The sequence below is a fragment of the Hakea prostrata genome, chromosome 2 (assembly GCF_041222555.1).
Source record: "Hakea prostrata isolate BN-2017 chromosome 2, UWA_Hpros_2, whole genome shotgun sequence".
Lineage (NCBI taxonomy): Eukaryota > Viridiplantae > Streptophyta > Magnoliopsida > Proteales > Proteaceae > Hakea > Hakea prostrata.
Window position 1 is genome coordinate 39,289,500 of NC_142601.1, and position 24,379 is coordinate 39,313,878.

The window sequence follows — 24,379 nt, forward strand, 5'->3', positions numbered from 1 at the left end:
TATAAACAAGATTGTGCAGGTGTAATTTTCCCCATCATATTCAGTCCACAATGCTAAACACTGAGAAAAAAATTGCCTTCCTGTTCCAAAAATTAAAACTCCAGTTTATGCATTCTTTTCCACAGTAATAATACCTGAATATTTCCAGATAGTAGATCTGCTTAATAATTGTCCCAGTTGATGGTGGTTCTTTCACCATAAGGATGCAACTTCAAAATGTGTGACATAAATAAAGGCAAAACGTTTCCATGAAGATACGTTTTACATGTCTATTCAATGTCCTTGTGATCCACCACCAGTGGAGCTTTTCCTCTGCAGTTATTAACAATTTGAGTCTGTAATGCTAGAAGTTTCAAAAAGCATTTCTAACGAACTTGTGATTGTATCTTTCCTTGAAAAATGTCCGTATCCAGAATTTGCTTCTCTCATCAGATGTTCCTGATGTTCAGGGTTTAGTTTTGATTGGATTATTGGATTTCATAATTGATAGGTTGAGATCGAACATTAAATTGTCCCATGCATATTTTCTCTTAACTCGTTACTATCATAGTGGATATGAGCATTCTAAATTAACAATTCGCCGAGCATTCTCAGATACTAGGCAGCCCAATGATTTGTCAGATAAGCAATTTCATGTTTTAAACTTCCGATGATTTCATGAGACTTCATACAAAGTGAATTCTGAGCTAAATGCAGCAACTATGCTCGTACTGGATTCTATAGTATTACATATCTTTGTTTCTTCCAAAATACAGCAAATTGTAACAGGCAACAAAGGTATCGGCATCCATGAAAGTGCCATCTGTCCAAAACACAGAACCTCAAGCGTACCTTTTAGCCATTGAGGGTACGAACTGAAATTCATGGAAAAAAACAGATCTTGATGAAAAATGCTAGAGCAACTTGCAAGGCAAATGCTGCCACCACCACTACCATGAGATCAGCTGCCTCTATATAGGACTTCATATTAAGAGAGACAAAGCAAGCTGAAGCCAACCCAGTAAGTATTATGATGATCCATCGGAGAACCTCAACTGGGATTACCAGAAGGATCTGCAAGTCATCGAGGAAGAATACATTAGCATTCTTAGAATGAGAGTTCAACCACCGGTCCCAAGAAAAGTATACCAAATGAAATGCCTTTCTTCACAGACTGAAGTAGAAACCATTGAAACACATAACCAGGCATTTACCAAGCAGAGTATAACTGAGAAACTTCTGAATACTCTTTTCTTATTACTCCAAAATATAGCAACAAGTAGATGTAACATAGAGGCACTGAAGAAGTACAACTGAAGAACAATTATAAAGAGAACACCATGATGTCGTATAACCAACAAGTAATTATCGAGAGTACACTGATTATGAAACAGCAGTTCACCACACAAAAGAGAAGAGCTCACCAGTCAACTACCACCTAGGAGATCAGCTGACCTCTAAGTTTCTCAATTTGTCATACTCTCTTCATTGTCCCAGGAAAAATAGGGGAAAATAAAATTAAAAATACAAAACAGACAGCACAGCAAAGAGTCAAAACTGCAGATGGTTAAGGTGATCGACTACTTATTTTAACTTCAGGTATCACCCTGCTGGGATTAGATGGTTGGCAGTTTGAAACAGAAACTGTATTGCAGAGCAACAGAGGAAGCTTAGTTGCTCTATACCATCCGATGCAGAGACAAAACTTATCCATATTCCAATCTCTCACAAAATTGTCAGCTAACAAATGATCAAGTGGACTATAATTTTTTGTTCATGTCGGTCTACAAGACATCCATGACATTATACCCAAATATTTATCCACGTGCAAACAACAATACCACCCCTCGCCCTCCCAAAGAAAATTTAGAATAATAGACAAAGACTTCACATGATACATAGTGAATAGCTCAATACTCACCTTTTAGATGGATTAACCTCCCAATCATGACATCCCACATCGAAAGACTCACAGATAAGAGGCTGAAATTGGGGGAGGAGGGGAGGGACAATGGATTAAACAATATCCTAACACCCCCCACTGGACTGTCAGACTATCTGGCTATAATTTTCATTCTCCGTTTTATGAATCTTCCAAGCTTCTACACCCTTGCTCACATGCGTAGTTGTCAATGCAGCAAAGCTACCAAAGGCAGGGGAGTGGTGCCTGAGCGCTTAGGCGAGAAACCTGCTGTCCAAGAGTTACATTTTATTTCCCCTCTTTGGTGACATTATTTTGTTACTTGCAATAATCAACACATGAGCCACATCAAATCATAAAATTGAATTTCAGAAGCATGCTACTGTAAACATGAAAAGAAAATGAAAACATACATTTGGTTTTTACTATTAGAATTGGTCATTGTCCTGTTATACCTAATCTCACATTTGGTTTACAATGATCTCAGAAAGTCTTATCTATAAGTAATTAAAATGCCCTCATTTTAAAGAACTGTACTATTCCCTAAGAAGCTTGACTAGTCAAATGGTTTTATGTTTATATGAGACTTTGTATGAGGGAAAGCACAAAACCATCCTTCCAACAAATTCAATATCACACATATCTGATATATAATGAAAGAACTATGTTCCAATAAAAACTTATGCTGTCAAAATTGCTCTGTATATTAGATAATAAAACATTTAAATGTTTTACCACTTTTTTGGGTTTAAACAATGATGACAAACCCAGTGCTGAAGGCTTTCACAAAAGCAGAGTCCCGGGGTCAATTTTCTGTGCAACCTTACCACCTTTTTTTCTCAGAGGCTGTTACAATACCTCGACCTCAGGCTTCAACTATGGTCCACCTTCACAATATTTTATTACATTAAGATACACAAAATCTTTAGATCTGAGAAACCCCAAACATTAACAAGTTGAGATTTTCACATATGCAAAAAAAGTCAAGTTTTTGTTCTTAAACTGGGCTGTGGCTTTATGTCTTTTTGGAATTCTATTTTTCAAATATTTGATTTATGTATTGGATTTGAATAGAGGTATTTGCTTATTCACTAATATCCAAGTAAATGAAACAAAATAAATGGCCATACTTAGTTCACTGCCACTAAAGCATTCATATCACCTACGAGATAGTCACCAGGGATCCACCTTGACAACTATGCTTGCCTTCCATCCAGATGTCAAACATGCAGTGTTCCAGAATATAGATTGTTCTACCGTTTTCTTTGGTTACTTAGCTAAAATGTTGATTCAATGACTCAAAATATTGAACCACCTCAACTCCATAGTTGGCAAAATACTATGTTCATATCATCCAATCAACAGAATTTTGGTTAGGAAAATTGCTCAGGAGCTTTGCATTGTCGGGAGTAAATGAACCTCGCACCAATGCAGGTGTTACAGAGGACAAGGAGTGGAAGAACAATCATCCTCATTTTCATGTTTCACAAATCACAAAGTAATCCCAAAATAAAAATAAAAATAGAAGCCACATTCAGAAAACAGGGAACTTACAGAGCTGAAAATGAAGATGAAGAGAGAATATCCCCACATACACCAAAGATGTACAAGGCTCGGTCTTGATCCAAGATACTGAAGCAAAAAGTAAAATGCCAAAGGTACCAGAAACACATAACCATACACTCCACATGCAGCCAAGTTCACATAGTTGACATCGAAGCTCCATGATGTGCTGCTATCATGCTGTTTGCGTATCAGATAGGTAGCACAATTCCCAAGCAAAGCAATGACAAAGACCAATGTGGTGGAGATCCATACCAATCCATAACTAAAATGCCACACAAATTCACATTAATTATTCAATTAATGTATATTAAAATAAAGAAATAGGAAAGCTGAACAGCCATTTGGGAGGAGGCATATGAGAGTACTCTAAACTTTGAAGATAAAAACTAGTTAGACAAATATTGCAGGTCCACTCCAATGAAGCATGAAAATGGAGGATATTAGGATTAAGATATTGTCATCTATGAAGGACATCCTGATCATTCTTAAACCCATTAGTTGATAAGTCTTTCCAAGCAGACATCTTCGCATCCATCATGAAGGACCAAGTTGATGTTTCAACAATCCAACCAAGAGCCAGGTTGTGTCCAGGCAATTTTTATTTCTAGTCATATAAAAGGAAAACGTGAATTGGTCGGGATCCAATTCCACGAGATGCATCAACCAGAGGTAGGGCAATGACCTACAATCCACTTAGTTGTTCCTTCAAAAGTAAAGGAGCTGACCTCAGAAATAGAGCAACACAACTGAACTTTGATGCAGTTGCATGTGCATGGCTGGACTGGCATTACTCGTCTAGGAGCCCAAACCAAGATGAACCAGGTCCAACCTTGGGATTTGGTCCAATAGGAGTTGACAGGGTTATATTCATAACTTTTAATTTTTATTTTTTTTTAATTATGCAATATATACATAGGAGAGTTCTTCATTAGTCTCCCTGTTGGAGTTGATATATCCTAAGCCTATATATATATATTTTTTTATTATTCAAGTCCTAAGCCTATATATGCAATGTTACAATTGCATCTGAGTAAAATTGCATAGTGGAGACTGAAGAATGTTTGGAACTGAGTTGATCTTTCCGGCTTCCGCTGCAATTGTACTTCTTTCTTATTATTATGTTCCTTCTTGCTTGTTGCTCTTGGTACTTGGGTTTCTCCACACTAACAGGTTCCCCACTGTTCTAGGCAGTACTTGTAGCCTCATAGAGAAACCCTTCCAAATGCGCCAAGGCCTAGAAGAGTCTCATATTCTGAGTTCCATACCTTCATTCAGATCAGATGTGGTGACTTCCGCCAGATAACTTCGAAGTTAGCATGTCAATTCCTATTTTGATCCTTTAGGTGGAATTCAGTTGGGCTTGAGAGGGCTTAATGGAAAAAAAAATTCACATATTTGAGGTCAATGACATCTCTCTTGAACAAATTTTCTCACCTGAAACCAAGGCACTCATCGCTGGTTTTCTGTTTGTTGAGAGGTAAGGGATAAACAACTCCTATTATTTATCGGTGATGCCAGAAATTTTATTATTGCCATAAAATCCTTTTTCTTTTTTTAACCCACCCTGATTGAAATTCTAGAATCTTTGTTCCTTTCAAATTTAATAAATCAAAGTCTGATATGCTATTTTCCTTGTATTCAAGGGTCCTAAACTTCAGGAAATTTACAGAATTGCCACTAGACCCTAAACTTGAGACATTTATCATTCCTGTAGGGCAATAGAAAACTAAACTAGGTTTTAGAACCTTCCTTCACAAGGTGTACCTTACTTAAAAATCACCCCTTTCTCCTTCGGAGGCGGTGGGGGAGGAGAGGGAGATAAATATCTCTTTGTAATATTTCAGTAGTGAAGTCTTTGTGAAACCAATAAGCAACTCAAATAGAAGAAAAGAACACAAGGTGTTACAAAAATTGACTGGCAATGCAGAAAAAAGTAAACAGAGCCCAAACTGCAATCTCATAATTAAAGCAAGTAAGATCTCTGTCAATGCCATCCCCAAACCCACCATTAGAGCCACATATGCACTATTCTGTGATTTCTCGTGGAAGGGTAAGAGTCCTCTTGATCCCTCCATCCCATCAGTTGGTCTTATGTCTGCCTTCTTCAAAGTTGAAGCTGGCCTGGGAATTTGCTGAATCCACGACTGCAACAATATCAGCCTGATGAAGCTAATCTAGAAGATCTCCAATAAACACAACTCTATCTAGGTTAATTGGTTTTACTCCCATCTCTTGAGATCCTGACTCCATCTAGACTATCTCTATTCCTCTGAACATCTCTTGGGCCTGGAGGAAACTCCTCCTCAAACTTCTTGTTCTAACTACTACCTCCACTCTGGACGTGGATGGTACCTCCAGCTCCTTCTAGCTTGACCCTTGGCATCCACTAGGTATCCCCTATACCCTCTTGGGCCCCGATCAAGTTTATGCTACTCATATCCTTAATTCCACCATGGTTTCTAACTTCATCTCCGATGGCTCTTGGTCTCCTCCCTCCTCTTCCCTCTTAAGTCTCACTCAAGTTTGATCCAATCTTCCCCTCTTGCACCTTGCTACCCATAACCACACCATCTGGCTCCCCCTTCCTTTGGTAACTTCTCCTCTGCTTCAGCTTGGAACCTATCCTGTTCCCTTAGCCAACCTATCGCCTAGCTCCCTCTGGTTAGTTCAAAGGTCACATCCCCCACGATGCCTTTTAAGTTTGGAGAGTTTTCAGCCATTGTCTTCCTACTCAATCTTTCCCCATCCACCATCACATCCCTATCAGCCCCAACTGCATTCTTTGCTAGAATGGCTTAGAAGATGTAAACCACATTTTTTTCTCTTCCTTGTTCTCCCACCCTATCTAGTAAAAAATTACTTCCTCCGTCTAGCCCTACTGTAGAGGCTCCTTTGGCTTTAGTAGGGTTTGGCTATGGATTGTGAGATCCTTTTCAGGCTCTATTATTTGCAATGTGGTTGGTTAGTTGGTGTTTGGTGCTGGGTTTCCTCACTTATGGTGGGAGTGAAACCTCAAGAGATGGACCTCCAACTATAGATCCTTGGACTTGATTTGGATACCTATCTACTTTGATATATCCTCTAGACTTCAGCTTCTCCCCCAAACCCCCATTCTTAATACCCCAGGAGCAGGCATACTGTCTTGGCTCCCCCTTGTTCCCTTCTAGGAAGTTCTAACACCCCACTTTTTTCCTTTCTCTCTTTGTATTTCTACTTCCCCCCCTCCGGGGTTTCGGCATTGATAATTTATTCATCTAGAAAAAAACAAAAAGATGTGTACCAATGGATTGGAAACAAACACTATAACTGGAAACGCATCCAAAAAACACATCTTGTAAGGAAGAAAAGATGATGTAAAGCCAATTTTAGGGTTCACGTTTCTTGGAAGAATTCCCTAAAATTTTGGGTTTTGCCCAGAATCTTCATCCAAATCAGCAAATTAGTCTCAAAAAGCCAATGGGTGATTTTTAAGATAGGTTGGAAACCTAAGGGAAGGGTTATGGCAGATTAGAAAGACTTTAGGGTTTTACTAAATTCATGTGGGATGAAGAGGGAAAATAAAACTTATCCTAAAATTAATGGGATTGATATGGGAAAAAGTCAGGCTTTTGATACGCTCCTAAGGCTTCATTTGTTTGCTGGAATATAGGTGGGGTGGGAAAAAATTTGAAAAATCAAACTTTTCCATTAAATCCCAAAAGTGTGGTTTGTTTGGTTGATGGGGGTGGGAAAGTTGGAGACAAGCTTCCTTAAATTAAGGAGGCTTGTCTTGTGAGGTAGCATGCTAACTTTTCCATCCCATGCCTTTTTAAAACCCCACAAAATATGTAGAATTTTGTGAAAAAATGTGGAAAACCAAATAGTGGGATCCACATTTAACACTTTTCCACAAAGTCCCTTCCTTTCTTTTCCTTCTCCCTCACCCCATTACACATGGGGCCCACAAGTTTTTTTTTCCACTCCTTTTTTCTCACCCCACCTTTGCAAACAAGCGCAGCCTAAGGGATGATTTGAGATACCCAAAATTAATATGGGGAAAGCTCAATTAACCAAATCTAAATGGGCCGGGATAATTAGGAAGGGTAAAAATTAGGGTTTTATCAAATCCCTATGGGATGGTTTTGAGATCCCTAGAATCACCCAAGGGTTGAAAGAGGATAGAGGAGATTGATCTTAGTAACTATGGGCTTAATCTCTGAGAGAGAAAGGTTCTTGGCAAGATCTTGGGGAATCTCTTCTAATCTTTCTTTCTTTATTTTCTTTTCTTTTCTTTCTTTTCTTCTTTCTTTGCTTCTCTTTCTTCTTTCTTTTCTGTTTTCTGTTCTGCCGCAAGTCAGAGAAGGGACAGAGAGAGGGAACCGAGAGGGTAGGAAGGGGGAAGGGGGAAGGGGATGCCGCAGGTAGAAGGGAGGTGGGGAAGGGGTTTGGGTGTGTCACAGGGGGTAAGGGAGGGGACCTAAGGGGCTGCAATGGGATGAGGTGGGTTCCTAGGCTTTGCTCAAGAGAAAAAAGGGGAAGGGAGGGCTGCAATGGGAGCTGGGGAGCTGGACTTGGTGGAGTTTCTGTTGAAGGGACTGCTTCTGGTTCTTGATGTTTGGTCGCTGCCAATTGAAGACAAAAGCTTGAAATCTTCCAAGGCCCACAAGAGATCTTCAATTCTCTATTCAATGCAGACTATCTTTACAAAGAAAATAATGGTTTATTTATAACCTTACATTAAGAAAGAAAGATTCCTACTCTAACTGGGAAACTAACTTAGACTCAACTAGGACTTAGTCACTAACTGAACTAAATTTTCTTTCTTAAGTTAGGACACCCTATACAACTAAATAACAACCACATAAAATAAAAGGACTTGACTTGAAATAAAAGACCTTTATCCATAAAGAGTCCTACTTAAAAGAAAGAGTCATTATGACACTAGAAGTCAAGTGTCCAAACCAACTAAATAACAACCACATAAAATAAAAGAACTTGACTTGAAATAAGAGACCTTTATCCATAAAGAGTCCTACTTAAAAGAAAGACTCACTATGACACTAGAACTCAACTACTACTTCCTATGACACTAGAACTCAACTACTATAACTCAAACTAAGACTTGAAGACATGATTGGAGTAAGACAATTAAAAAAAACAATTCTGAAAATAACATCAACAGCTAACTAGGGCTAGATAATGACCAAATGGCCACTTTTAGGGGGTCAGCCAGCCCTTGGTGCACCACCTGGATGGGACTTCAGGCCCACACCAGGGTTTTGACCAGGGGATGGGCCCTTGTTCGCCTCACAAGAGCTATACTATTCATCCCGGGTGTGACATTGTTAACACTGAAAACCCTGAATCCAGTAGTCAATGATTTGATACAGCATTATTTGAGTCTATCAGAGCTGAAACTGAAAGGATCCTCAGAAACTGAAATAGATATTTACCAGCACACTAAGACTCAGTTGAACCCAAAAGATAAATGGTGCAGTAGCTTGCAGTTGGCTGAATGAAAGATATGAAAAGTTATGGAAGATAAACTTCAAGGAATACAGCGCATCAGCCAAGTTCAAGATCCATTGGTGGTACAAGTAAGAGGGGGGCAAAAAAAATGAAAAACAACTCAGTTGAGGCCTTGAGGTCCATCTTTTAATTGTAATGAAGTTATAGGTTTTTTGTAATTACTTATCTATTACCTAGCTGCAACAAGTTGTTTTAAGTTGAATAGGATACTATTTTCAATTCAAATGTAAGCTTGTAAACCCAAAATGATAAAAGTAAATAGAAGTTAATTCTTGTATTTTTAAAATTGAGTAGTGATCTCTCCCTTTCATCTGCTTTCCCCAGTGATTCTATTTTCTCCTTTTTCTCTCTCCTCAGTGAAAGGGGCACTCTGCCATCAGAATCTCTGAAACAGCTCAGTACACTTTACTTCTAAATTTTGTTGGCAGAAAATATCTACATCGGTTCTGTTTCTGAACCTACAGAAAGTATTCGGCTTCTTATTTCAGATTCCGTGTTTCCAGATCTTAGACAACATTATCCTTATTCTGTTTGTTGTAAAATCTAAAAATGTTTCTCATTCATTTATCCTCACTGTTTAATGGGATTTGTTAATTCTTCATCAAGCCCTCTACAAGTCATCAAGTACAGTTAGAGCCTGGAAATGTGAGCAGATAGGAATCCAAAATTCTCTAACAGGTAACTGTTGCATACAGCCTGAATCAGTGATGTTCTTCAATAGCCCAGATCTTTCTGTTAGGCAAGGAAGAACCATGAACTTAAATGTCTATTAGATTGTACAAAAGCTTTCAAAATTTTCAGAAACAGCTTCTTTAAGTGATGGCTGGTGGTCAATAATATTTGCACATGTGTTTGTTCCATAGCCTTGTAGTTCTCATATAACGGTAAAGTGCAAACACCAGAAACAACATAAACAACTAATGCATGACTTGATCCATAAAAGGCTACACCTCTACAAGGACAAACTTGTTTCCTATGCTAGGCGGCTGGAGCTTATCAGACCTGTTCTCCAATCTCCCTCCATTTTTTCTTTTTCTTTTTTGGTTTTCTCAATCTGCCACCTGATGCAGATCCAGCGTTGAATTGGTTTGCTTGCCTTTGAAATCAATCTAAGGTTGATAGATATGGGTTTTGGACCGTTTGTTTTATAATATTTATGTGGTCATGGGCATATTTATAGACCCAAAAGTTGTGTCTATGTCAAGTACGAAAATAGGTGAGTAACTAATTTAATTGGTCCAATTATGTAAATTCTGCCCTGCTTAGGTTCAAAGGGCAGAATAGTCTATTCTTATGTACTTATGTTCTTATTTCAGTTTTACTGTCCTGATATACATCAATTAATTTCTATTTTGAGTTAGAGTTTAATTAAGAGTTCAAATTAGATTAAAACTCCAGATTTTTATGTATAAATATGACCCTCCAATTGATCGAAAGGCACCCAACTTTTATATGATTAAAGCTTCTCATTCTAGTATTCTCCTGCATGTTGCTGCTGTAACCATCGTACAAAATCCGATTGAAACAGTCGAATCTTTTACTGAAATTTCGCACTTTTGGAACTTCAAAACGAAACCATGAGGGACCGAAAAAAGTCCCAAGTTTTTATCAAAACCATCACAATTTCGACGAAACCAGTCAAAACCTCGAAACTTGAACCAAACCGGCTGGACCAGCGGGTTCATTTTTTAAAATCCCTTTCACACACAAAACTCTGCGAAACGCAGAGTTTGAGCGTGATACCAGGCGGAAGCAATAGGTTTTGAACTCATCTTTCCCCCATTTTTCGACCTTCTTTGCATGTTTTTGGATCAATTCAAGCACTTTTCAGGACTCCTTTGTTGATTTCAGCCCTTCTTGGTGGATTATTTCAAGTGTTTTCAAGCTTTGTTGCAAGGTAACCTAAGTTTCCCCTATTTTTTTGTTTTTTTCCTTTCTTTCATGGTCAAATCGTGTTGGATTGTTTTGAAATTTTTTTTCCATGGTCTCTGGTAGCTAGATTTACAAGTGATTGTTGTTGGATTTGATCTTTAAAGTGTTCTACAATTTTTTTTTTCTGATTTAAAAAAATATAAAAATATAAAAACCCTAAAAATTAACATTTTTTCCTCTAGTTGATGCTCAAACGATGTTGGATTGAGTTGATTTATTATGTGTTGTCTTTAATAGGTATATTTACAAATTTAATTGATTGAATCATCTCTAGGGCAACCAGAATCACTAACCTCAACAAGGAAATTGGAGCTTCACAAATAGATCAAAGATCATACAATCAAAATACATCAAGAAAAATTGGAGCTTCACAAACAGATCAAAGAACATGAGGAAGCTCTAGACAAACTAAAACAAAGACTTCAAAATACAGCTGAAAGCTACAGGATGGAACCAGCTCCAGAACCATCAGATTTCCTTCAAAGCTTCAAAGAAGGCATCATAGGCGAAATTTGAAACATGCTACAATCACATGCAAGCAATGGTGGGCCCATAAACCCACAAATATCATCACAACCACACATCATGCCACCTCCAGAAGATGCTGAATTTGAGGTGATCAGAAGAAGGAAAGGAAAAGACAAGGAGAAAAATCTCCTTTGACATGTAGATTTCTATCATAGGGTGATTCCTTTACCATCTGTCTCACACTCAAATGACGTTAAACTTAGGGATGGTTTTTTTGAACATTAACAAAACCACAAGGACTTTGGCCCAATCCATAAAGGATCACATGGTTCATAGGACAACCATATAAAAACTCATAATTGTCCTTAACCTTGATCCGGGCTACAACAGGATCCATGCTAGTACCAAGCATGTAAAATATTGGGTAAACTAGGCCAGGCTAGTATTAAACCGGCTAAACCTGGACACAGGTTATAAAACACAATGTTTATCACACTTGAGCATGCTAAGGATAAAAGTATGACAGACAAAAACCCTGCCTGTAAAATATGAGTTAATCTCCTGAACCAAACCAATGTGGAAAACAGTAGTTTCATACTACGTGGAATGCCACGGGGCTGTTCTTGAAGAAATACCAAATCTAAGGTCCCCAGCAGATCACATAACTGCATGCGTATAGGGTGTTGTGTGGAATCATTTCTTTAAATAATTGCAGTGACACCTTAGAGGACAAAGATGTAAATATTATTAAAGGCTAAAGACATTATAGTCCCCTAAAAAATGTCCTTTAGTCCTTTGTCTTTATTTTGTTTGTAAATGTGTCAAGTGTAATAAGGCATAGTGTCATCCACTTGCCTATAAATAGCTAGAACTATTGTAAGAGAGACACCTTTACATGAACTCTTCTCCCATCTTTGTTCTCTCTCTTCAAGTGATGGTGCTCTCCTTTTGTACTAAGTGCTCTCCTTGTAACTTCCCTTTGAATTAATAAAGCAAGCTTTCTTAATGGTAAGTGCCCTATTTATTTCTTAAGTTCTTTTAATCTTTTCGGGAACCCAAGCAAGGTAAGTATGTGAGATCAAATGGCCTATTTTTCTCTTTTATTATCTTAATTTCATAGAAAAAGGATTTGAGATGGCATGCCTACAGTAGTGCCTCTACCATAACCTAGGCCCCTCTATACCTTTTTGCATTACATGCATGTAAATTAGCATATAGATTAACATTTATATATTCTTTAATCTTTCCTTAATCACCTTCTTATAAATTTTTGTAAAAATTTCAAGCACGCCAACAGATCGTGAAAAAAAACTTGCCATGTGAGCGGGGTTTCACTTTTCCCCATGATTCCATGTTCACCTCCCCCAATATATATATATATATACCTATACCTTTGAACTTTTTGCATTTTTGGATGTCTAAAAAAACCCAAAATTCAAGGTCAAATTTATACCAATCTAACCATTAGATTTTCCCACATTTTAGGAACATCATCCCACTAACTTTAGTGACCTTAGATCCTAGTTTGACCCCATTTGATCATCCAATTTCAAGATATAAATATTTTCTTAAATTATCATACTCCATAAAACCCCCATATCTTCTAATTTAACCATTCAAATCCAACCAAACTTGGGGGATTTTATCTCTATATTATTACCTCTCCGAGTTTCAACCAATTCTAACACCAATGAACCCCTGTTTCTTATCTCAAGGAATTCATCCCATACCTCCCATGAGATGGGATAAGTATCCTCAATACCCTAAATATATTTTAAGAGCATATGACTTTCATCCACAAAGCCCTAAATTAACCCTTTTCCCTAAAACCAAAACTCTCCACCCTATATAAGTTGGTTCTAATGTAAACCACATTCAAAGGCAACACAAGGGAATTTTGGTCACTTTTGCAAATTTTTGTTGAGTCCAAGATAGGGTATAATTGGGTCCAATATGTTTTTGGGACCCTAGATCTACTTTTATTTTTAAATTTGAATCCTTATTTTGCAAGTTACTAAAAAACCCAATTAGAGTGGGATTCCTAGTTTGTGAAGGAGTCCACTAGAGTCGTCCTACTTCAAGGGATCTACATCTACTCTTGGAATTCAAACTGGATTCCTCTAGAGTAAGTTATGAAGGTTTTTTGTGTGAGTTAAACTCTTACGAATTTTAATTTAGATTTGAATTGCAAGTTAAGAGTTCAAGTTTGATTTCTTTTCTAAAGTTGAGTCCCTGTCTAATTTCTCTCAGTAGGCTATAAAGAAGCCTTCAAACCTTGTAGACAAGAGACTAATATGATGAATGAAATATTGATTGAGTTTGGAGGCAAGCTAGAGAAGTCGTGGGTTCCCTAGAGGGGACTGCAGCATTCAAGTGTACTGAATTCCACATAATTCTTCAAGTTCAGCATTCATCCTCAACCCCAAGTAAGTGAAAGCCCCTCCCCCAATCCAGCCCCATTCCTTACTCTCTCCTGCAGCCATCCCCCTTACCCTCTAACCGTAATTCTGGAATCCCAGCCCCTTTCCCCCCAACCCCCCCCCCCCCCCCCCCAAAAAAAAAAAAAAAAACAGAACCCTCCCCCTCCACTAATACCTAATCCCCTACCTTTCCCTAACCCTAATCTACCATTCCAGACATTCCCCCTTAGGTTTTTGCTTCTTTTCTTTCATACAAACCTGCAGCGGCTTCTGGAGATTCCAGTATTTGGAAAAGAAACCCTTCCCCCTTTTAGAATTAAACCCTAAAGCCAGCCCCCTCCCCCCTTCAATCACTAAAACCCAGAATTCTGCAAGTTACATTCTTATTAGGAAACTCTAATCCTCGATTTCTTCAAAACCTAAATTCTCCAACCCTAATTCGGAATTCCAGACCTGAAATTACAATTACAACAAGGTTTTAAGCTCTCGAACACAAAATCGAGACCCCTAAGTCTGGCTGAATCTACCCTAAGCCTAGCCTAACCCTTACACAGCTAGAATTTGCCCAAAAACCCTCCACCAAAAGGTGCTACAGCGCTAGAAGACTGCTGATTCTCAGGGAAGAAGATCCTGGAGTGAGCCTAGATTTAGGGCAATATTTCAATCAACTAAACCCTGGATCCTGGTTCACATCTTTGAAGCTTGGCCCTCATTCAATTTGAGGGTACATCACCATCATAACTACTAAGTGGCTTCCTAAAGAAAGGAGCTGAAACCTCCAGATTCCTCTACCGTTTTCGCAGGGCTTCCACTTGTTCCCAAAGAATAGGGAGACCTTGGTTACGAGGAACAAGCACTCCAACACTGCGGATATTCTTAAATTGATTTGGAAAATTGTGTCCAAACATGATACTATTTGGGAGAAGAGAGTTACTCGAGCACTCCCAAATGGCCCTCAGTGGACAGTTTCCCACTACTCAGATGCTTAATGGATTTCCTCAAAACCATTCACCTCCACTAGAATAGTTCAGTGAACCTCTACATCACTTTGGTTCAACCACTAGCATCCTATGGATGCTCTCTTCTCAGTGGTTGGTCTGCGAAGTTGTCTACTTGAAAACATTCCACCACTACCTCCTAAGGTTCTAGGTCTATTCCTTGGCCCTCCACTCAGGCTTCTCCTCTATGTGGGTCCCCCCCCCGGTCCACTAATGGCCTCGTTAGTTCCTTATCTTGGTCTTTATTCAAGTTCATGCCCAGCCTCTTCAGCATATGTTTATTTGGTTTAAAGGGATCAATATTTGCCATAGCCCCCAGTTGAAAAAGCCTCGGACCCCTTGCCTCCCCACCCAATGGTTCCTCATCCATAGAGTCATAAACAAAGTTGCACATCCCCCCCCCCCGTGTCAACCTCTCTTCCTCTCTCCTATGTTCTTTGGAAGAATGGTTTGGAAGACATTGCCCAACTTTTCTTCTCAAGCCCCCTTCTCAATCTCAATTTGGAAAAGAGCCTCAAACAGTTGCTAGCCTTCACTAAAATGACGTTTACCCTTCTGTATGGAGTGACTTTATATTGACATGACCTTCTTAGGTAGCTCTAAATGTCATATTACATGGAAGCTTGCTTTGGAATCACCATTGCCAACCTTTGGTTGGAGTGGAATCTTAGAGAATGGACCTCCAATTCTCAGTCTTCCGACAAGGTTTGTAAAACGTCCTCCAAGATTTGATTATTATCTAATTGTCCTAGTTGTGATACCCCAAGCAACAGACATTTCGTCCCCTGGGGTTCTGTTTCCTTGATACAGCCTTTTTCCCGTTCCTTTTACGGCTTGAACATGTGCCTTGTTCCCTTTCCTGCTTGTATACACCCACCCCTCTCTTTTTTCAAGGTATTAGTAATGAATTATTCATTCACCCAAGATAAAATGTACAAACTACAAAGACTATCCATTTTGACAAGTTTCACTTTTAAAGTGAAGACCATTTTCCACTACTATTATTTTAAGTCACCAAGATTATCCCCAATAGTGTTTCTTCTTTTTTCTTTTGTAATGTTGTGCACACAATTTTCTTGTTCAATTTCCTGAAAACACTGAACAAAGGGTATTTGGGGAGTGAGAAAAAAACTTAGTGCATTCAATAATCTGATTGACAAAGAATTTGGGATCCCCCAATAAACTCCAAAGAGAACTGATGCAGGTTGCACATCAAATTGGCCTATTTCCCTTTGAAATCAACATAGGGTTGATTATAGGAGTTTGCCCTTTGTTTATCAGGTTTATGTGGTCATAAGCCTTTTCAATGGGCCCATAAGTCGAGTGTCTAGCCCAAGTACAAAAATAGGTTTTTATTTTGTTTAAACTTGCTCAGGTCTATCGAGAGTAGCTTACTGTAATAGACCTTATCAAGCCCCAAAACACCTTCCTTAAATAATCCTTATCAAGGCCTTATACACATGAGTTAAACAGTCCTTATTAGGTTAGTAAACTTAGTATCCAGTATTAAGAGTCCCATTTCAAATTTAGTTTCTATTTTGAGAACTAGGAAAGCCAGTACAAGGCTATAAATAAAAGGCCTGAGCATGTAATAATTTTCAGATTTCAGATTATTACAATTAATAAAGAGTTAGTCCTGCTTAAAAGTTAAGGTAATGGTACAGCTTCTCCATCAGTGGCAAGGTATCTCCAAGTGATCGGGTAAGCAACCTAGGGTTTTCTACTCGAAGGATTCTCTTTCAGTAGTGCTTGCAGCCTGCCTTCCCTACCGTTCATCATCATCTCAGCCCATTACCATACTTGTGTTACAGCCTTACAGGTAAGTAACAAGTCACAACTAATCCCATTGCCCTTCCATATTTTAATTTTTGTTTTAACAAACCCTGCCCATCGACTCTTCTTCTTCTCCTTAAACCTAGAATCCATAACCTCAAATTCCCCATCAGAATTCTACCCCATTACGGTTCTATTATCCCTCCACCTTCATAACCACTCGAACTCACTTGCAGTCCTTTTTCCCTATCCTAAGCCCTAATTCCTTGCTACTCTAGATTCCCAAACCCTAATTCTGAAACTGTAAACCCGAACCCTTGATTTTCAGAATCCTATCTCCACAACTACCGAACCTCCATCCTAAATCTAAGAAACCAAAATTCTGATTCTGTAACCTACCCAATAACTCTAAAACCCTAACAAACCCTAATCCGACTGTTTTAAGACCTAACCCTAATCACAGCAGTCAAAGGGGAAACAGTCCAGCACTTTTGTATCTGAAATATCCAGAAACAGGGATCCTAAGTCCTAACCCAGTAAGTAAGACCTAAATCTGAATTATAATTTGACCTTAAACAGAGGCCTGAACCAGCCTTGGTCGAAAACCCTTGAAACCCTAATTCTTCCTATTGCTATTCATCGAAGATCTCGGATTTCTGGCACTCATTCACTTGAGGCTGCATCAAGAACAGCCTTCACAACACAGATTTAGAAGAAACAAATCAAATTGACGCATAAGCAGAAATTCTTCAAGAAATATGTTTCTTAAAGGGCCAGTCCACTTCACACACCACCCACCCAAGAATAGAAAAATAATCAATAACTTTAATAAAACTTACAGATCAGGGTTAGCATCAATCTTGCTGAAAAAAGTTCCCCCAAGAGGATTCAAAGAAGTCACAATTCTTTCAAGGACAACATCTGTATCCACATTGAAATACTGTGTGTAAGATGAAACACTAAAGACTCCCTTCCAACCATTAGTCGATGGTTGTTCATCCCCTCCTGCATGGATAAGAGTGCATCAAAATGAAAACTATTAGCCCAAATTGAATATGTATTACAAGATACAACATATTTGAGATTGGCTCAAGTTCAGCAATTTAAAGTACAATGATTTTCAAAACAAAAGGAGTTCTAGACAACAATATAGAAACCAGATAAATCAGCTTGAGAAGAACCAAATGGAAGCAACGTTCCTGGTCTGACAAGTTTAGGACAAATCCCTAAGCTGGCACTACGTCTTCTGTGTGGGTGATAGGGTTTTAGGTAACATAAACATGAGGGATAAGTGTTCCCCATAAAACAAAGAAATTGACCAGAATTCAAGAAAATACAATTAACAAATTAAAGCCAAGTCTAATCTTGCTACACTTCAGGTCAAATGGTCTATTTGTCATAGTGAACAACTTAAACCAAACTGGGACGAAGTCCATAGGTCAAACTTCTAATTATGGAGATCTCCTATTATGATTAGGAACACTCAAGCTCAACTCTGATGACAACCCTTTATGCAATCAAATCTTAACGGCTATAGTAGAGGCCTCCACAATCACAAGTTTGGCTTAGTGATGTGAACAGGGATGACCCCCCCCCCCATAACTGGGCCAAACCTAGACCCAAAAAGCCCAATCCGTTGCTGACCGAATACGCCATGGGTATTCTTTTGGTCAAGAAGGGCCTGTTTAGAAACCCCCCTGATCCAAGGGTCATGGATCTATCTTTAGTCTTTTAGTTGGGTTAGTATTTTGCAAGATACTTGACAGTCCTTACGTAGGAGAAATTCCGAAGTAGGTTGGTATCCCACAATTTGAGTCCACTTTGATCTCCTAATTGTTAGGACCCCTTATCTACTCTTAGAATTTGGATTGGAGTCCTCTAGGGTTAGTTATTGGGTTTTCTTTTTTGTTTTTTTTTGTTTTTTTTGGGTGGGGTCAAAATTAGTCCCAATTGAAACTATTATAAATTAAGAATCCTTTTGGATAATTAGGTGTTATTTTCCAAGGTGGTTTATTTTTATCTGTGGTTATTATTTATTGAATTGTAAAGGGGATCCTAATCTATAAGGGACTCCCTAGTTGAGTCAAGTTAGTTTCCTTTTTAGAGGAGTCCAAGTCTTTAGTAGGCTATAAATAAGCCTATTCTTTCTTTTTCTTTTTCTGAAGTTTAATTATTTGAAAAGATTAATGGAGTTGAGGATCATGGTTCCTTGTTGAGGGGGTCACAGTTGAGTTAAGGATTGAGATTCTTCTTCAACATTAGCACCTATCTTCTGTCTAGCACTCTTCTTCCAGTCTCCATCATCTTCTTCAAGATCTTACAGCAGTCTTCAATTAAGTACAGCAGACCCCCACCCCCTTCCCTCACCTCCCAACCCCATCACCTCTCCCCCAGCCCCTCCCCTGCCTGTGCAACCCTAGATCCTACCCTCTTGTTGCTGCACCCCTGGCAGCAGCTCCCCCAGCCCTCGACAACCCTTAACCCCCCCCCCCCCCCCTGAGATCATCCCTAGCCATTCCCCCACCCCTCCTTTACCCTGCTGCCCCTCCCCTTCCTCTCTCTTCTTCATCGCAACCTCCCCTCCCCTGTTTTGGCTTGCAGCAGATCTGAAACAAGAAAGGAAAAGAAAAGAAAAGAAAAGAAAAGAAAGAAAGGAAAAAGGACAAAAGGACAAAAGAAGAAAAGAACAAGAAAGAGAATTCAAGATTGCCCAAGACCTTCTCCCTTTTGGAGATCCTAAAACAATTAAGAGAACCCATAGGCTTACCAAGAGTCATTCCTAAAACCCTCCAAACCCCAACCACAGACTTCCTTTTCTCTTTCCAACTTGCCTAATGTAAGTTTGGATATCCTATTATCAAATATACCATCCCATCTTGGGTTTTGATGAAAGCCTAATTTTGACTTTTCCCTAGAATATCCCCACTATCTAGGTTTGGTTAATTGAGCTTCCCATAGTAATTTTAGGATCATCCTTGATACACCCCATGTCTCTTTTTTACATCCCTTATTGATTCTGGACATCACAAAATCATCCCATGGGAATTTATTAACACTCTAAGCTTTTCCTTGTCATCCCATAGAAGCCATAAATTGTTTCCTAGTGTTGCCCTCCAACTCCCATCCAGTCCAAAGAAACCCATAGGCATCCCATAAAATTGTTGATTTACTTCTTGGACGATTCTGGGCAAACCCTGCATTTTAAAGAATTCATCTTAGATTGGGTTTCAGTCACTTAGATAGGCTAGAATTCGTATACCACTTTGGTACATATGTTTTGGACCATCTACCAAATAAATCCATGGAATAAAAGGTGCAACCCCATATAAACCCTAGGCTGATCCCACTAATTAGCAGCCCAAATAGATCCTGGATCTGCATCAGAAACACAAAATAAGGTACAACTGAAGTGACTCACTTCTTCAAACTCAGGTTGTCACAAGACTCACAACTTCAATGGGAAAAACCATGAACTTCGGCAAATTCTCAAGGAATTGAGCAACTATAACATCAAATGGGCAGAACCAGATGTGGCAGTAGAGCAAGAACAAGTTTTGAATGCAATCTTGTAATTGACAGCTCACCGAATTTGGGACAGAAAAGGTGCATGAGGAGGGAATTCAATAAAAATATTTAATGCTGCCAGTGTTGCTAAATGCAAGGCAGCATCAGGTATGAGGTAAGGAACATGAACTTGTGATGAAACGGAACACTTAAGTCTCACAATAGATGCAAATGGATGAAAGAAATAAGGGCAAAGAGATCACACGGGGGGGGGGGAGACACGCTCACAGCCAAAAAACCTTCATAATTTACTTAGTTCTATTCAATCAGAAATTTTTTACCACAGTTACATGTTATGAAGGAATCAAAATACTCTAATTCTAACTCTAAAGCTAAAATGAGATAGAACTCTGCCACAACCTACCTTATTCAAAGTGAAACAAAAGCCTAAGAGATAAATCCAAGATTGGACCTGGTTCTCAATTTGGATTCTCAAACAGGTTCAGCCCATTCTAAGGAAATGCTAGTACATCACTGGGCTCCACGGCAAGATTTTGGATTTGAATCCAAATTAACATCAAATTTGGGTAACACTTTAAATAGAAAGTTTGAAACTTAAACTTTCTAAAATAGTCATTTTCAAATAGAAACAATAAAGAAAGATGTTGAAAACAGATATACATTAGTTCCTGGCTGTCACAGCATCTAGGGCTCTGTATAGTAAAGTTCAAAAGATAATAATAATTAAAAATAAAAAAAAATAAAAAATCTGGTCTTGTTCAGTATTTTTAGAACAGAAACGGGCCAAATTCTGTATAGGCATTCTGGTTCATTTTTTGGTCTTTTGTCACAAACCAACTCTTTAGCACACTTTTAAGCCTCATTGTAGAAACATTGCTTTTGTGTTTCTTCAATGAATAAGATTTTTTTTAAAAGTGCGGTGGCACAAGATGCACACTTAAGTCATAAGGGCAAAAAGGTCATTTGCATATAAAATAACTCTAGATAGTGTTTGTGATTCTTATGTTGCTACAGAAGCCTTTTTCTTTTTTTACAAGTATTACCATATATTCCAGAAATGTGCAAAAAACAAAAGAAACAGAAAACCTGTGCCTGACCTAGAAAGGTGGGGGGGAACAGAATCATTACCATACAGAGCTTAGTGACCCTAGGTGTAGGAGAGGGTCCAAAAGCAAGGTGACAGCAACAAAGCACCTTGACACCTATAATTACTACTGCAAAAATTTAGAAATTGTTATGGATTTTTTTTATTATTATATTTCAAGAACACGGTTACTAAATCACATACCATTTGGACTTCCGAAAGCTTGATATCTTCTTCCACTGTCCCCTCCATTGGTAGGAGGAAATATTTGCAAGTTTGCTTGAGGAGCTGTGTAGTAGAGGTTTTAAAAAATTAAGAAATTGCTTGAGTCAACTGAAAAGGTCGATATATCAAGAAACCGTACCATTTTCCGAAAGATAAAAAATTATAAACGTAACCTCATACCCTCATAGTTGGGGGTTTTCTTCTCTTCAGTGACCACAGCCTGTGCACAAGTAACAAACAAGAGATAAATAAAAACAAGAGGCCATCTCAAAGCTAAAATGTTTACGTTTAAAAGAAGAAAGTATATCCCAAGCTTAAAAGAGTGTCAATGGTAAAACTAAGTCAAGAGATGTGAGTAAACAACATTTTGTATTCAATAGGAAGCTCCCAAGTCTGGACTGAATGCTAGTTTGCGTGCAACTGCACACATTGCAATGCAGCATACCACAGAATTAGGTTTTCAGAGATACAGTGCAGCTAATCATTCTATTTTTTCTGTTGATTATGCTTGTTATTATTTCAAAGGTTCAATCCTACAACAGTAGATTGCAGCCATGCAACATCTCCAGAAAGTATTCCCCCATCCCTCCACCACCCATGCACCCACCCACCCCCCACCCCAACCCCCAAAGAAAAAGCCCAAAAGAAAAGATTATATTATATAATTTAATGGAAAATATATGAAAACTGAGAATAACGGACTAGCTCTTTGAATGCTACGCAAATCATATCACAACTGAATTGCACTCTAGCAATTATCTTCGTCGTGGTTCAAAAACAAAATTATTTGTATTATTATTTTAACAAACAAATGATGTCAGAAGGTGTAGGAGTAATATGGCAATAATCAGTAAGATCTTCTCCCGGCTGTTTACAACTGCATCTCATGAAAACTAAAGAAGAAACATTGTGCAGAGAAATTTCAAGTCTCATTCAGCATGACTGTAGCGCGGTGATCAACGTCACTACATGCAGCTTTCACGCTGATCGGCAAGATACCCAAAATTCATTCAGAATTAGGAAAAAGAGACCACCTTATTCACTATATTGTATACAACTCATGATGGCTTTGACAAAAATACCTATGACTAAGAAGTCCAAGCCGTAAGCATTACAGGAGCAGTTGTTTAGAATGCATAGAAGCCGCAATGAGAAACCTGGGTAAATCAAAACCCTAAACAAAACCAACATAACGAAAAGCAAAATGACAGCACAGTAAGGTGAAATTCATTGAGTCAATCCAATTCTGTCTTCTAACATATCAAAAACAAGATGAGTTCGATAAAATTAGGCAGATTTTTAGGCATGGAAGACAAGGGGATTGAAGAAAAGATAATAGAAAGAAATGTACATACAGGAACTGAACCCAATAAATGGCTGCTAGATAGACTGGTATAAGATTCATCCATGGCGAGAGAGATCAAACAGAAATAAGATGCAGGGAGATGGAGTAGATTAACCACAGGAAGCGAACCAAGATTGTTAAGCAAGGAGACAACACAAAAGACATAACCTGACGGGCTCTAAGCTTCACTTTTTCCTTTGTCTGCACGAATTAGAGCTTTAAGCAGGACGATTCGCTAAAAGGCGAAGTCATCCAAGACGATCCGTCAACCTCCTAACGTGGCCAGGTCACCGAAAAAGGTCCAGACCACATACCGGGTTCTGGTAATCCGTAACGGTACCTGTATCGATCTCGTATCGATAAAATCAGACGATTTACCTTTTCCTTTTTTTCTTTTTTCTTTTTTCTTTTTTCTTTTTTCTTATAAGACTAGCAAAATTTGATGTGTATACGTTGGTGATGTTTTCGGTTATGAATGATATTTATATAAATTTATAAGCAATAAATAAAGGAAGTGGATGAAGACACATAATATATGAAGTAATGGTTTATATTTTGAGGGAGAAATAAGGGAGGTGGATGAAAAGACATAATATTTGAAATAACGGGTGTTGATTGAAGGGATGTAAGTCTGGCCTACTTGGGAGGATATGGACAAAGCTAAACTCGATGTCTCGATCATTCGTAAACGTGCAGGAATTCCCCTGCCTACATGCAACTCCCACCCATTGATCGTTTTGATCTTTATCTGGACTCACTTCTGAGAGAGTCTCCTGATCCGACCTCTTTACTTTGGAGTGTGTAGAAATCAATCGAAACATGTTATCTAATCAATCATAATCCAATGATACCCACTCAGCAGTTGGTACAACCACAGCAACCCCTACAAACTAGTTTTCAAGACATGGGATGAACACTAACATTGGCATCCCCCAGGTATTTCCTTATCATAAATACTCTTTTTTTTTTTTTACTTATGTGTTGTGCTTTTCATTTCAATCCTTGCAATCATTTACAGTTGGCTTAAAAAACTAAAACCTAAATCTAGAAATAGATTTTATGCTTAACCCCTGTTTGTTTCAGTTTGTTTAGTTTCTGTTTGTTTCAATTTTCTTTCTTAGATTTCCATGTGGTGTAAGGGGAAAACTTATTGTTACCTTTTCTTTAAACTTCCTTTCCTTTTCCTTATTCTAGTATATTTAAACTTATTTCTGTCCGTAAGTGGTGTGTGGAGTGGATTGATTGGTGGTGGAGTTTTGTTGCGGCTTTTTATATTGTTCCTTCTAACAAAATGAAATTCTTGTTCTGGAATGTGCGAGGGATTAATGGCACATTCACACAACTTTGCATTAAAAAAATGTTGCGAAAACATAAACCAGATTTGGTGTTCCTTTGTGAAACAAAATGTAGGGACCATTGTGAAATTTTCTCTAAGAAGCGGAATATTTTTTTCAAGGTATAGTATTGTGGGGCATATGGCAAGTAGTGGATCAAAGGGCTGAAGGGTGGAATTGTAGTGTTAAAAAGCTAACGATTTCAAATCTGAATTAATTTTCTCACAACCTTCGGCTCTCTTGATCCGATGCTGGATAAACGATCTATCGTTTATCGTATGCTTTATCTACACCCCTCCTA

The 24,379-nt window shown here is 38.4% G+C and overlaps 1 protein-coding gene across 3 annotated transcripts; it reads right to left on the reverse strand.

The window, feature by feature from the left end:
• Window positions 1-362: 362 nt before the first annotated feature.
• On the reverse strand, window positions 363-22,974 carry LOC149024324 (uncharacterized). Of its 3 annotated transcripts, none has more exons than XM_089144617.1 (6): window positions 22,755-22,974; window positions 21,580-21,619; window positions 21,379-21,462; window positions 17,405-17,570; window positions 3,455-3,728; window positions 372-1,053 (listed from the first exon to the last, which is right to left on the reverse strand). In XM_089144617.1, the coding sequence occupies exons 1-6, from the start codon at window positions 22,806-22,808 to the stop codon at window positions 862-864; spliced, it is 810 nt and encodes a 269-aa protein (XP_089000743.1). In that variant the 5' UTR covers window positions 22,809-22,974; the 3' UTR covers window positions 372-861. The 3 variants fall into 3 exon arrangements, with proteins under 3 accessions (XP_089000744.1, XP_089000743.1, XP_089000745.1); XM_089144619.1 differs by lacking the exon at window positions 372-1,053 and adding an exon at window positions 1,070-2,167; XM_089144618.1 differs by lacking the exons at window positions 21,379-21,462; window positions 21,580-21,619; window positions 22,755-22,974 and adding an exon at window positions 21,188-21,291 and having other exon boundaries at window positions 363-1,053.
• Window positions 22,975-24,379: the final 1,405 nt, after the last annotated feature.